Source organism: Leuciscus leuciscus (assembly GCF_965113295.1).
Source record: "Leuciscus leuciscus genome assembly, chromosome: 17".
Classification (NCBI taxonomy): domain Eukaryota; kingdom Metazoa; phylum Chordata; class Actinopteri; order Cypriniformes; family Leuciscidae; genus Leuciscus; species Leuciscus leuciscus.
Genome location: NC_138741.1, coordinates 727,501 through 742,660, shown reverse-complemented (window position 1 = coordinate 742,660; position 15,160 = coordinate 727,501). Strand labels below are relative to the sequence as shown.

Sequence of the window (15,160 nt, the reverse complement as noted above, 5' to 3'; positions counted from 1 at the left end):
TTCTTTTAGTTTTCTTTGAGCTTTTGCAGTTGGACTGCTGTATCTTTACGATGTGAAAGTGCTGAATATACAGACATCCAATACTATACAATACTGTACTTGCGGTACACAGTATAAGATATATTCCCCATACTTAGTTGTGATTTCTATACTTTTTTTTTTAACGTAATTGCAAAATTTGTTTAATGTTTAAATGCTCCCAAGACTTCATCTATACTAGATACTGAATATGTGATTATGAACAAACTTAGACATGATCCACATGTGCATAGATAATCTTTATCCATGTTGAAGAAACAAGCCTGTAATGAATCCCACAACTACATTTTGTCTATATTTATTTACTAGTGCATCAACACAATCAAATCAAACAATAACCATATGAAATTGTTGTAACACAGTCTAAAAAGAAATCTACATTTTAAAGAGTGCAATGGAAATAACTAAATTAAAAACAAGAAGCACATCTGAGTGATATTCCATGGTTTCTTCTGGTTTAAAGCCCTTGCAATTTGCTGTGAAGGGAACAATGAGAAATAAGAGGGTTTATTTTCAAAGCACACAGTCTTTTTAAAAGAGGAAATGTTAATGGAGAGGGTGTTGATGGCTTTATCAATAATCATACCTGTCCTCCACTGTTCTATTGGACGGATAGTAAACTTTAAAGGAGAATCCACTTTTCGGAAAAGAACCCTGAAAGAGTAAGACATCAACAGATTTTACAACAGAGTCACCATCAGTCCAGCCATACTAAACATCTCACACACACTCACTCTCTCACTCTCACACACACACTCGGTGTCAGCGTAGGTTAGAGTACCGGGTTGATGCACATGCAGTCTGTGTTGGAGACGTTGAAAGGGTCGTATTTATCAGCGAAGACGATGACATCGGGCACGGGATAAACGTGTAAGGCGTAATCATACGCCCAGTACACCGGACACACGTAGAGCGGGAGCGGCGTCAGGTGACCTTGTGACAGGATGGTTTTCACAAACTGTTGAACAAATGCAAAATTAAATCAAACAGGAGAAACTCACTGCAAGTCGTCAAGCACTTTAGAGTACAGTAATCTTTAAAAAGGGTTAATAACTCAAAGGTTAGATTGAATGAAACTAGATTGAAAAAATACTGTCATCATTACTCTCCCTCATGTCGTTCCAAACCCGTGGAACATCTTCGGAACAAATATAAATGTAGATATTTTTGAGATCCATTGACAGCTACGCAACAACCACTGTGTCGCTTCAAAAAGTTCATAAAAAGATTGTAAAAGTAATCCATATGAATCGAGTGGTTTGGTCCAAATTTTCTGAAGAGAAACGATCACTTTATATGATGAACTGACTGAATTAGGGCGTCACACGGACACGCATGTAAAGCTCAGGCTCACATGGGAAGGGATATCCAGGCTGCTGCTTGGGAGTCGAACACAGTTTCGGCACATCTTGTTGACGAGGTCTTCTCGAATCACCACCATCTCTTGACTGCAGTACTGTATCCTGAAACAGAAGAGAAGCACGATCACCGAGCGATGATAAAGCAGAATAACGCTAGGTAATGCAGCACACATCCGCTGTTCACCTGCAGGGGTTAGTGGTGAAGACGGAGAACGGCACGCGCTCTCTGAACTCTTCTGTGAGATGCTCAGCCAGCGGAGGTCTGTACGCACAAGCACATTTTACACTTCAAGTGCATTCATTCACAGACGGTGACTGACCCAAACACAAATGAAGAAGGTTCAGCATGTGATGATGAAACACTGGTCCTAACATTATACCTGGGCAAGACCGCGCCGGGCCCCGGGTCTTCTGGGCCGGGAACAAACACAAAACGACTGCTGCAAAAACACATTGAAAGGGAGTCAGTGAAGTCTAGAACATAACTAAACTCATACTTCACACTCCACTGTGTCATCAGAAAAACTAAACCTTTGTCTTAAGCTTTCATGCGTCACAGTTTCAGGTTTAATTAAAATATCTAACCTGTTGTGAATGCTGGGAAATTCACAAATCAGATCAGCAAGTGCTTTAAAAGAATCTGAAGAAGAAAAAAAACTGTTAAACTGAGAACAATTCATGTTCCTTTAAAACATAATTGTGCAAAAGCTCTTAAGAGACGTGGAACCTTTGAGTGTTTGGAGCTGGTTCCTGCCGTAAGGAGCGGAAGAGAAATTCCCACAGAATATGAAGCAGGTCGGCGGCATGGCGGAGTATCCTGAACAATCACACATCAAGAGATCATGGGTTCGCTTACTCAAAGAAAAGCCCATCACTGCTCGTCACCTTTAATCATTGTCATAATACACTGAAACTGAAGCAGCATTTTTGTTTTGCAGTAAAACACAGATACAGTACAGATACAGGTCTGAGGGTTAGGGTTAGGGTTAACCCTAATACTGATACAGTACAGATACAGGTCTAACATCTCGGCTGATATTAGTAAGAGAAACCACCTCTGATAACAGAATCATTAAATATAATTACTGTCCATGTTAACATCAATGTAAATACAGGCTAATGGGGAAATTTAGCTGGAAAGAGCAATTATAGCTGACAAGACACAGCCAATGAGAGCAAGGATCAGTTTGAAGCTTAGAAACTTGGTCAAAATTCAATCACAATCGCAGATTCAGTTTACATTTGCTTTATCAGAGTGACAATCGCAGTTCACATCACTAATATTCATGCCATGTGTGCATGAGTCATGGGATTCCTATTCATGTTCAGGAAGCTCAACTAGTCAGTTAGTGATGCTGACTCGTGGTTTTAATATTTTTAGCAGTGGCCAAACAATACGGCCAATGCTGATATCAATATCTGGAAAGCAGGATGATATAATGCTCATATTTACATAGGGTAGTAAAATTCAAAGATTTTGTTGGAAATAAAAGACAACAGAATGATTATTTAAATGAGAAACATAAGCACTGTCGTGCACATCCCACTGCACATGATTCTGAGTTAGTAACTGAAGACATCTCAGGTTATTGGTTATTAACTGTAGTGATTTCACCTTCTGTAAATACAGGGACAAATACATCCCAACCATCAGGTTTGTACACAAGGCTAGTTGTACTTCATCTGGAAGTGTGTTTAGAGCTTGTTCTCTGTAGTTTGTCTAACACTACACTGATATTTTTAAATAAACTCACATTGTGCAGATATGATGAGCAGATACTGTATCTGAACAAATCACATAAAATAAATCTTTTGTTCAACAGCACCAGAAGAGTTCTGCAGAACTGCATTTAGATTGTGACAAATTTAAAAATGATGTCGTCATAAAACATTTCACAGTATCACTTGTGTTTGTAAATTTGGAGGTTTTCAGCAAATTCTTAGAGATCCAAGAGAATCCAAACCTGAGAACATGGTGTGTATCTTCTCCAGGACCTCCACACTGTCCAGCCACACATCCGACACCATCACAAACATGGCGTCTTCGTTCTCCTCCTCCAGCTGCTTGAGTTTGGCGGACGCTTTGACCGCAGTGGTGGACGGCCCACCGAAGAAGTTTATATTGCCATAATATGCCCTGTACGCAGACAAGAAAACACCATGTGGATGTAGAACCATGTGAGCTGCACAGTTCCAGTGAATAACAGCTAATACACACCTGGTGAAAGAAGAGGGTTCTGTGGGCGGGAACCCAAACGCGTTGACATGGAACACAGAATCCTCGTACCATCCTGGGAACGCAGACAGAGCATGTGATTATACAGATCAGACCAGAACATGAGATTACAGAGATCAGATCAGATCATGTGATTACAGAGATCAGATCATGTGATTACAGAGATCAGATCAGAGCATGTGATTACAGAGATCAGATCATGTGATTATAGAGTATAGCGATAAGATCAGATCATGTGATTATAGAGATCAGAACATGTGATTATAGAGTATAGCGATCAGATCAGATCATGTGATTATAGAGTATAGAGATCAGATCATGTGATTATAGAGTACAGAGATCAGATCATGTGATTATAGAGTATAGCGATCAGATCAGATCATGTGATTATAGAGTATAGCGATCAGATCACATCATGTGATTATAGAGTATAGCGATCAGATCAGATCATGTGATTATAGAGATCAGATCAGATCATGTGATTATAGAGATCAGACCATGTGATTATAGAGTATAGCGATCAGATCAGGTGATTATAGAGTAGAGATCAGAACGTGATTATAGAGTATAGCGATTAGATCAGATCATGTGATTTCAGAGATCAGATCAGATCATGTGATTATAGAGTACAGAGATCAGATCATGTGATTATAGAGTACAGAGATCAGATCATGTGATTATAGAGTATAGCGATCAGATCAGATCATGTGATTATAGAGTATAGCGATCAGATCACATCATGTGATTATAGAGTATAGCGATCAGATCAGATCATGTGATTATAGAGATCAGATCAGATCATGTGATTATAGAGATCAGACCATGTGATTATAGAGTATAGCGATCAGATCAGGTGATTATAGAGTAGAGATCAGAACGTGATTATAGAGTATAGCGATTAGATCAGATCATGTGATTTCAGAGATCAGATCAGATCATGTGATTATAGAGTATAGAGATCAGATCATGTGATTATAGAGTATAGCGATCAGATCAGATCATGTGATTATAGAGTAGAGATCAGAACATGTGAATGTGATTATAGAGTATAGCGATCAGATCATGTGATTATAGAGTATAGAGATCAGAACATGTGATTATAGAGTACAGAGATCAGATCAGATCATGTGATTATAGAGTAGAGATCAGAACATGTGATTATAGAGTATAGCGATCAGATCATGTGATTATACAGTATAGAGATCAGATCAGATCATGTGATTATAGAGTATAGAGATCAGAACATGTGATTATAGAGTATAGCGATCAGATCAGGTGATTTCAGAGATCAGATCATGTGATTATAGAGTATAGCGATCAGATCAGATCATGTGATTTCAGAGATCAGATCATGTGATTATAGAGTATAGCGATCAGATCAGATCATGTGATTTCAGAGATCAGGGGCCTGTACCATGAAGGTAGCTGAACAAACTCGGGGTTACAGGATTAGTTTTGAGTTGACAAAACCAAACCGATGCAATCAGGCTTTATTGGTACCATGATGCAGCTCATCAACTTTCTCTGTCAACTCAGGCTTTGATCCTCAAGCTATGATTACTCCACGCGCGAGTGCACATAAAAGAGTGACGTCGACACTGAACAACCAATCGCGGGTAGAGCGTGAGCGATATATTTTCCCGCGGAGGAGCAAGAGATAATCATTCAGAATTACGATGAATTTAAATATGTATTTCAAGCTCGAAACAATACGGTCTCTGCTGCCAAAGCAAGAGAAGACTGTTGGAGAAAGATTGCTGATTGTTAATGTGTAAGTTAAACAAATACGTTCTATATTTATGTAAAATTATGTATGTATGTGTAGCCTATATGTGTAGGCCTATAGCCTATTGCCTATTTTTATAATATATAAAAAATGATACATGCACATTTTTTATATATTATAAAAATAGGCTATAGGCTATATTACACATAGGCTACATACATATATACATAATTTTACATAAATATAGAATGTATTTGTACTACTAAGAAAGCTAGGGAATCCTATCATAAGATTAACAGAATAATAATACAGATTTTAAATAATTCTTAACATGTATTATATTGTATAGTACATTTGTGCAATTTGCTTTTTGAAAAAATAAAATAAAAGGTGTTCATGTGATGCCACCCTATCAATATATCTTACCGGCAATTTTATAAAAGCCCTCTTTTATGGACATGGTCGATAAATGTCCGGGGAACACTATTAATGAAACTATTCATGTACTCCTGCAGAGTGAGGACCACCTTACGAATGGTTCGACAAACCGTGTTTTCCCCTATAGCTTCTGTGCGTCACCCACCAGGAATGTACCACTTGCAACAAAAAAAACGTAACGCAATATTTGCGGTACAGTAAGTGCATGAATTCGATGTGTTTAATTCTTTATGTGCGGCTCAAGAAGTTCGTAAAGATAAGACATTCCTTCCGCGGAAAATCTGTATCTTTCATACAAATAACTATCAGGAAAGGCAAGGGGATTTTGTCTGGCTAAAAACTCTTTCTCTACGAAGTGCTCGTCAAACAATTTGCGCTGAGATGTCACAGGATTTGGAAGAAAAGGTGAAGTCATTGCAACAGACACTGGGAATAAGTTACGTCACCTATGTTTCTTTGCTCTCAGCTGATTGGTCAAACTTCAGTCTGAGATCTTGAATCCAGAACATAACCTGCCCCGGAGCAGGTTAGCCGTGCAGCGTAAGATACCATGGCAACGAACACCCATTCAAGCCAAGCTACTTTCATAGTACCTAAAACCCAGGGTTGGCGGCAACTTAACTGAAACATAGCTGGCTAGCCACCTAAACCGGCTTCATGGTACAGGCCCCAGATCATGTGATTATAGAGTATAGCGATCAGATCATGTGATTTCAGAGATCAGATCATGTGATTATAGAGTATAGCGATCAGATCAGGTGATTATAGAGTATAGAGATCAGAACATGTGATTATAGAGTATAGAGATCAGATCATGTGATTATAGAGTATAGAGATCAGATCAGATCATGTGATTTCAGAGATCAGATCAGATCATGTGATTATAGAGTATAGCGATCAGATCAGATCATGTGATTATAGAGTATAGAGATCAGATCATGTGATTATAGAGTATAGAGATCAGAACATGTGATTATAGAGTATAGAGATCAGAACATGTGATTATAGAGTACAGAGATCAGAACTTGTGATTATAAAATATAGCGATCAGATCAGATGATTATAGAGTATAGAGATCAGATCAGATCATGTGATTATAGAGTATAGAGATCAGAACATGTGATTATAGAGTATAGCGATCAGATCAGATCATGTGATTATAGAGTATAGAGATCAGATCATGTGATTATAGAGTATAGCGATCAGATCAGATCATGTGATTATAGAGTATAGAGATCAGAACATGTGATTATAGAGTATAGCGATCAGATCAGATCATGTGATTATAGAGTATAGAGATCAGATCATGTGATTATAGAGTATAGAGATCAGAACATGTGATTATAGAGTATAGAGATCAGAACATGTGATAATAGAGTATAGAGATCAGATCATGTGATTATAGAGTACAGAGATCAGAACTTGTGATTATAGAGTATAGAGATCAGATCAGATGATTATAGAGTATAGAGATCAGATCATGTGATTATAGAGTACAGAGATCAGAACTTGTGATTATAGAGTATAGCGATCAGATCAGATCATGTGATTATAGAGTATAGCGATCAGATCATGTGATTTCAGAGATCAGATCATGTGATTATAGAGTATAGCGATCAGATCAGGTGATTATAGAGTATAGAGATCAGAACATGTGATTATAGAGTATAGAGATCAGATCATGTGATTATAGAGTATAGAGATCAGATCAGATCATGTGATTTCAGAGATCAGATCAGATCATGTGATTATAGAGTATAGCGATCAGATCAGATCATGTGATTATAGAGTATAGAGATCAGATCATGTGATTATAGAGTATAGAGATCAGAGTATAGAGATCAGAACATGTGATTATAGAGTATAGAGATCAGAACATGTGATTATAGAGTACAGAGATCAGAACTTGTGATTATAAAATATAGCGATCAGATCAGATCATGTGATTATAGAGTATAGAGATCAGATCAGATCATGTGATTATAGAGTATAGAGATCAGAACATGTGATTATAGAGTATAGCGATCAGATCAGATCATGTGATTATAGAGTATAGAGATCAGATCATGTGATTATAGAGTATAGAGATCAGAACATGTGATTATAGAGTATAGAGATCAGAACATGTGATAATAGAGTATAGAGATCAGATCATGTGATTATAGAGTACAGAGATCAGAACTTGTGATTATAGAGTATAGAGATCAGATCAGATCATGTGATTATAGAGTATAGAGATCAGATCATGTGATTATAGAGTACAGAGATCAGAACTTGTGATTATAGAGTATAGCGATCAGATCAGATCATGTGATTATAGAGTATAGAGATCAGATCAGATCATGTGATTATAGAGTATAGAGATCAGATCATGTGATTATAGAGTATAGCGATCAGATCAGATCATGTGATTATAGAGTACAGAGATCAGAACATGTGATAATAGAGTATAGAGATCAGATCATGTGATTATAGAGTACAGAGATCAGAACTTGTGATTATAGAGTATAGAGATCAGATCAGATCATGTGATTATAGAGTATAGAGATCAGATCATGTGATTATAGAGTACAGAGATCAGAACTTGTGATTATAGAGTATAGAGATCAGATCAGATCATGTGATTATAGAGTATAGAGATCAGATCATGTGATTATAGAGTACAGAGATCAGAACTTGTGATTATAGAGTATAGAGATCAGATCAGATCATGTGATTATAGAGTATAGCGATCAGATCATGTGATTATAGAGTACAGAGATCAGAACTTGTGATTATAGAGTATAGAGATCAGATCAGATCATGTGATTATAGAGTATAGAGATCAGATCATGTGATTATAGAGTATAGCGATCAGATCAGATCATGTGATTATAGAGTACAGAGATCAGAACATGTGATAATAGAGTATAGAGATCAGATCATGTGATTATAGAGTACAGAGATCAGAACTTGTGATTATAGAGTATAGCGATCAGATCAGATCATGTGATTATAGAGTATAGAGATCAGATCAGATCATGTGATTATAGAGTATAGAGATCAGATCATGTGATTATAGAGTTTAGCGATCAGATCAGATCATGTGATTATAGAGTATAGAGATCAGAACATGTGATTATAGAGTATAGCGATCAGATCAGATCATGTGATTATAGAGTATAGAGATCAGATCATGTGATTATAGAGTACAGAGATCAGATCAGGTTAGGGTCAGGAGCTTCAGACGGCAGCGGGACAGAGACTCACCCTCAGCCAGAACGAAGCAGGACTCTGTGTAAAGGCCGCTGTGAAACTGGTATAATGAGCGTTAAGGGACAAACGGAAAACATCCTCTAAGACAGCAGCACATTTGCTTCAGGATGAACACAGGAAGGATATTGCCTTTGATATATTGAGCTGCACTGTGCCACTGAGGTCCTCCAGGTAGAACTTACCCTGAAAGAACAGAGGATGAAGAGAATATATCAACATGAAACCCTGGAGTCAGGAAGCAAGTGTTCTAAAAAGTTTAAGAGTTCATGACTGACTTGATAGTGTTTTCTCTCGCTCAGATCCGTCCGATTCACTCTACTCATCAGTCATCAACAGGCTAATGTTCCAATCAAGGGCCTAGAACCTACACTGATGTGTCTCTATTAACACTTCTAATCAAACAAGACTCATAACACTACCACTGAACATGATATTCTAGCCACATTTAAATGGGTCACGCCATGGATTGCTTTTTGCGTTTTCTAAACTGCTGTGTGTGAGTGTTCAATGCTCACTGCTGTGTGTGTGTGTGTGTGTGTGTGTGTGTGTGTGTGTGTGTGGGGAACACCATACTTGGCTACACTTCACTCCACTAACCCACATCCACAGACGTTCAGTCCTGACAGCTGAACATCAGCATGAGTGTGTGAGCGCAGGAATACCTCCTTCAGCTGTGTGATCATGCCGAGGACGATCACTTCTCCAACTTTAGCTGTGCTGCCCAGAAGAGCTTCCACTGTCTTCAGCTGCAACATGAAGAGCTGGTTCAGTCAAGAGCATCAAGCAGCGACTGAACACCAATCAACAGTCTCAACAGTGAGGGTTGCTCATGTTTACCTGGAACTTGTTTCTCCCTTCATCTGGAGTTGAACCAATAACCGGAGGAGTGAAGAGCTCGTGCCTGTGTGTTCGCTGTCATACAGATCATCATGAAGAAACTGTTTACTACTGCCATTAACATGTGTGTCCTGTGATCCACCACTACGACCATCACTGACACTCATCCTGATAATCAAGCGGCTTTACTAACAGCGCTCCAGCTGTACTTCATCATCAACTTTATTCACTGCAAATGATCTGTGTCACTGCATGAAGATGAAAACACTCGTTATCTAAAGTGCTCAGCATGAAGATATTATAAACTTTAGGAATTTCTTGATTGACAGCACTTGATTGACAGGTTCAGTCATTCACAATGCATTACAATTACAGCGGTCACATGTCTTCCTGAAAAACTCTGCACACGTGAAACCTGTGGCCTTCTGTGATCGATCACCTGGTGTGTATTCCTTCTACACGCTATGATTTAGGACAAATATGATATGAGTTGAGATCATCCAAGAGCGGATCTGAAGCCTTGCCTGTTGCAGGATAGTGTATCTCTCCCTGAAGAGCTCGGCTTTATCCCGGGACTCGCCGCACAGCTTCGGGACCGTGTGATTCGTCATGCCGATGCTAAACCAGCCAAACACCAACAGACAGAAGGTCAGAGCTTCATCAGAGCTTCATTCACACACGACAGGAACACACTGCCTACAGAGTACAGGCTTTCATGGATATTGTTAAATATATTCTTGATATTGTTAAATAATTTTTTTTCAGTATTAGAAATAAAGCTGAAATAAAATATTTGATAAAAAAATAAAATAAAAAAATAAATAGAAATACTGCCTTGGATTTAAGATGAAGTATTAAATTACTAAAACTGAAATAAAATCAACTAAATCTATATAATAATCATAATAATGTCAAAAACACATAAAATTTGTAAATGAACAATTGAAAATAAATCAATAAATAGTATAGCAGAACATACATTTACACTCAAAAAAACAAACCACATGCACTTGATTAGCATTATTATATTGTTTAATTATTCCTCACTGTACAAATTTCTTCCTCTCTGAGCTGAAGATGAAGCGAGGAACATCAAAGGCTCCGATAATGTTGAAGACATTGTCACTGTAACCAAAGAACATGAACATGACTGGCAGTAAAAACACTGTAAGTGTGTGTGTGTGTGTGTGTGTGTGTGTGTGTGTGTGTGTGTGTGTGTGTGTGTGTGTGTGTGTGTGTGTCTCTTACATGGTCTCATCACATGACTGACTGCAGTCCTGAACAGCCGCTTCTGCCACAGACAGTTCAATCATGCTGGACGACACTGACAACACAGACATAACAATCATAATCAAAACAATAACAAATCATCATCATCATCATCATCATCATCATGGTAGAACAGACATACGAGGCTGCTTTTCAACAGCATCTAAGATTCTCTCCAGAACTTCATCCAGATCCGCTTCACTGACGGACTCCAGAACCTGCAGCAGGAACCGGCTGGACTCCCTGCGAGGAAAACACGAATCATCACTGCACAATAACCAGGAGAACACGTCTAACCATAACCATAACCCTGCTGAACACGGCGCGAATGAACGAATGTTGATGAACTGAGTCTCACGTACGGTCGCAGGATTAATCCGCGCATCTTAAATCCCGCGCTCACTTTCAGCTTCACTCTGCGCGCGTCCATCTTCATCTGCCGCTCCCGCGCAACTGGCACTTCCGTAAACATCGCCCTTCAAAATAAAAGCCGTGTTTAGTTCCTCAGCTACAGTTACATTTTTAAACCTGTCAAAATAAAACCCATGTTTAGATCAGCTACTGTTAAATTCCTCTTTAACAGTTGGTTTTTTTTAGTATTAGTTTTGTTTCAGATAAGACTCTTTGTTTGTAAAAGAATAACACTCTTTCACACTCGCGCACGCGCGCCGCTGTTGTTGTTGTGCACTTGACACGAGCTGCCAGATCCAGTCTCTCGGTTACTGTACTAATATCAGCACTATTAATGATCGTGATGAGTGAAACAGTGGCTCGAGAGAGAAGCGGACACACCGCGGCGGCGGACGGACAGTATTTATATGTCTGGGGTGGTTATGTGGTAATAATAGTAATCTTGAATATTTCTGCTCAAAAATGGACTGTGTTTAGCATTTAACAGTTCATGATTAATGACACTTTCACTGCACAAATACAAATGATTGTTCTTTCTGATGATTGATTCTTCAGTCGGTGGCAGAACATGAAGTTTTTCTTCCAAATGACGAGCTTTGGTTGTATGACTTAGAAACTGGGTTATGGTAAGAATGATTTATGACTGTCAACAAGCAGATGTTTGTGTGCGTGTGCCCGTGTGCGTGTGCGCGCACATGCCTCTGTTGTTGTTGGTGTGTTTTAGTTGAGCTTAAGTGAGTTTTCTCTTCTTCTGAAGGGTTAGGCATGTATTAGTTGAGATTAAGTGAGTTTTCTCTTCTTCTGAGGGTTAGGCATGTTTTAGTTGAGCTTAAGTGAGTTTTCTCTTCTTCTGAAGGGTTAGGCATGTATTAGTTGAGATTAAGTGAGTTTTCTCTTCTTCTGAAGGGTTAGGCATGCTTTAGTTGAGCTTAAGTGAGTTTTCTCTTCTTCTGAAGGGTTAGGCATGTATTAGTTGAGATTAAGTGAGTTTTCTCTTCTTCTGAAGGGTTAGGCATGCTTTAGTTGAGCTTAAGTGAGTTTTCTCTTCTTCTGAAGGGTTAGGCATGTATTAGTTGAGATTAAGTGAGTTTTCTCTTCTTCTGAGGGTTAGGCATGTTTTAGTTGAGCTTAAGTGAGTTTTCTCTTCTTCTGAAGGGTTAGGCATGTATTAGTTGAGATTAAGTGAGTTTTCTCTTCTTCTGAAGGGTTAGGCATGTATTAGTTGAGATTAAGTGAGTTTTCTCTTCTTCTGAAGGGTTAGGCATGCTTTAGTTGCGCTTAAGTGAGTTTTCTCTTCTTCTGAGGGTTAGGCATGTTTTAGTTGAGCTTAAGTGAGTTTTCTCTTCTTCTGAAGGGTTAGGCATGTATTAGTTGAGATTAAGTGAGTTTTCTCTTCTTCTGAAGGGTTAGGCATGCTTTAGTTGAGATTAAGTGAGTTTTCTCTTCTTCTGAGGGTTAGGCATGTTTTAGTTGAGCTTAAGTGAGTTTTCTCTTCTTCTGAAGGGTTAGGCATGTATTAGTTGAGATTAAGTGAGTTTTCTCTTCTTCTGAAGGGTTAGGCATGCTTTAGTTGAGCTTAAGTGAGTTTTCTCTTCTTCTGAAGGGTTAGGCATGTATTAGTTGAGATTAAGTGAGTTTTCTCTTCTTCTGAGGGTTAGGCATGTTTTAGTTGAGCTTAAGTGAGTTTTCTCTTCTTCTGAAGGGTTAGGCATGTATTAGTTGAGATTAAGTGAGTTTTCTCTTCTTCTGAAGGGTTAGGCATGTATTAGTTGAGATTAAGTGAGTTTTCTCTTCTTCTGAAGGGTTAGGCATGCTTTAGTTGCGCTTAAGTGAGTTTTCTCTTCTTCTGAGGGTTAGGCATGCTTTAGTTGAGTTTAAGTGAGTTTTCTCTTCTTCTGAAGGGTTAGGCATGCTTTAGTTGAACTTAAGTGAGTTTTCTCTTCTTCTGAGGGTTAGGCATGCTTTAGTTGAGCTTAAGTGAGTTTTCTCTTCTTCTGAAGGGTTAGGCATGCTTTAGTTGAACTTAAGTGAGTTTTCTCTTCTTCTGAGGGTTAGGCATGCTTTAGTTGAACTTAAGTGAGTTTTCTCTTCTTCTGAGGGTTAGGCATGCTTTAGTTGAGCTTAAGTGAGTTTTCTCTTCTTCTGAAGGGTAAGGCATGACATGGCTGGGACGGTTCCCCCGTCTCTCTCCGGGACCTGTGGCTGTATTGTGAACGGACTCCTGTATATATTCGGAGGCTGCTGTGATGATGGACAGACTAATGAAGTAAAGCTTTATTAAGTACCAATTCTGTTCTTTTGCATCAGTAAAAGCCAGTAAGTTCTGAATAAATGTCTTATTTCAGCTCTACTCAGTCGATCTCCACGATGGGACGTTCAGCTGGAAGAAGGTCGAGCCTCAGTCCGGGTCTCCACCGTCACCGCGAGACAAACTGTCCTGTTGGGTTCATAAAGGAAGGTCAGTGCTTGACACTCATCCACTACAATATATTAATATAGTCATATTTGTACTGAGTTTTGATCTCCTGACAGAATTATCTACTTTGGTGGATATGGCCACAAGCTGCTGAGTGAAGTCAAGGACCCGAAGAGCTTCGCTGTGGATGAAGCATCATGGGTAGTTTGTGCTCGATATGAAACTGCTCACAGATGAAGAGCGATTTAAAACAGATCCATATCAGTGTCAGTTTTCTCTCGTCAGGCCGAGGACATTTTCTGGGGATGGAACAATGAAACTCACGAGTTTGATCCGGAAAAAAGCAGATGGACTGAACCACAGACCTTTGTAAGTCATTCAAACATAATTTAGCATTATGAATAAGTGACTTAAATGTTTAGCATTACCAGCTATGTGGATGCTAGAAACTGATGAGTGTGTGAATGTCAGACACTGATGAGTCCAGTAGCGCGGGAAGGCCCCTCGTCATAGCATCAGCACCCCCAAGTGGGGGGCTGTGGACTAACATAATATTGTACTTTATTGTATATTGTATATGACTACCCAGTGAATATTACTTTCTGTTCCTTTCAATTTCGAGGGCGTTTTAACTCCTACGGTGGCCGTATTATTCCAAGATTAACATGGCTTCCAGTTCGACTTTAAAACTATCGCCTGTGATCCGTCACAGCACAGATTTATGTTACAAGGTAAATAATACTTTTTCACCATTTTTTTTTCTAGTCGACTAGTAGTTGTTCATTTAAGCCATTAGTGGACAAATCGCCCCTTTATATTAATTTTATTACTTAAATAGGCTATATCCAGGATAATGAGCGTGCACATAATATAGCCGCACTCAAGCGCATGGCCGCACGCATAAAGATTACCACAAAGAACCGGCAAAAGTATGAATGTGTCAAAATTAGCAAGGAGACATTTAATTGTTTATTAAAGCTACACTGTGTGATATTTTCCCCCATCTAGCGTTGAAATTGTATATGACTACCCAGTGAATATTACTTTCTGTTCCTTTCAATTTCGAGGGCGTTTTAACTCCTACGGTGGCCGTATTATTCCAAGATTAACATGGCTTCCAGTTCGACTTTAAAACTATCGCCTGTGATCCGTCACAGCACAGATTTATGTTA

General features: G+C 38.8%; 2 protein-coding genes across 3 annotated transcripts in view; one reads left to right on the top strand and one right to left on the bottom strand.

Moving 5' to 3' along the window:
- Window positions 1-321: 321 nt before the first annotated feature.
- pole2 (polymerase (DNA directed), epsilon 2) lies at window positions 322-11,642 on the bottom strand. Its single transcript, XM_082142478.1, has 19 exons — window positions 11,524-11,642; window positions 11,304-11,404; window positions 11,141-11,216; window positions 10,940-11,017; window positions 10,417-10,510; window positions 9,893-9,967; window positions 9,718-9,801; window positions 9,171-9,238; window positions 9,050-9,087; window positions 3,619-3,691; window positions 3,365-3,537; window positions 2,128-2,217; window positions 1,986-2,040; window positions 1,781-1,840; window positions 1,585-1,662; window positions 1,394-1,502; window positions 821-997; window positions 626-693; window positions 322-515 (listed from the first exon to the last, which is right to left on the bottom strand). Exons 1-19 carry the CDS (start codon window positions 11,631-11,633, stop codon window positions 497-499), a joined length of 1,626 nt encoding a protein of 541 aa, XP_081998604.1. The 5' UTR covers window positions 11,634-11,642; the 3' UTR covers window positions 322-496.
- A 220-nt stretch (window positions 11,643-11,862) lies between these two features.
- Window positions 11,863-15,160, top strand: part of LOC309478756 (kelch domain-containing protein 1) — a 9,079-nt gene continuing 5,781 nt past the window's right edge. For both annotated transcript variants that reach the window (XM_082142472.1, XM_082142473.1), the window contains exons 1-6: window positions 11,863-11,999; window positions 12,128-12,198; window positions 13,721-13,838; window positions 13,918-14,030; window positions 14,105-14,189; window positions 14,274-14,357. In XM_082142472.1, the coding sequence (XP_081998598.1) occupies window positions 11,907-11,999; window positions 12,128-12,198; window positions 13,721-13,838; window positions 13,918-14,030; window positions 14,105-14,189; window positions 14,274-14,357 (564 nt within the window). In that variant the 5' untranslated portion in view covers window positions 11,863-11,906. The remainder of the gene's footprint in view (window positions 12,000-12,127; window positions 12,199-13,720; window positions 13,839-13,917; window positions 14,031-14,104; window positions 14,190-14,273; window positions 14,358-15,160) is intronic.

Bases quoted from the DNA above. Each gene is read 5' to 3' on its own strand.
- pole2 (XM_082142478.1), bottom strand. From the start codon at position 11,633: ATGTTTACGGAAGTGCCAGTTGCGCGGGAGCGGCAGATGAAGATGGAC. The intron at 3,692-9,049 runs GTGAGTCTCTGT...CTGCGTTCCCAG, and splicing joins CTGCTTCGTTCTGGCTGAGG to GATGGTACGAGGATTCTGTG. The intron at 694-820 runs GTACTCTAACCT...TTACTCTTTCAG, and splicing joins ACTGCATGTGCATCAACCCG to GGTTCTTTTCCGAAAAGTGG.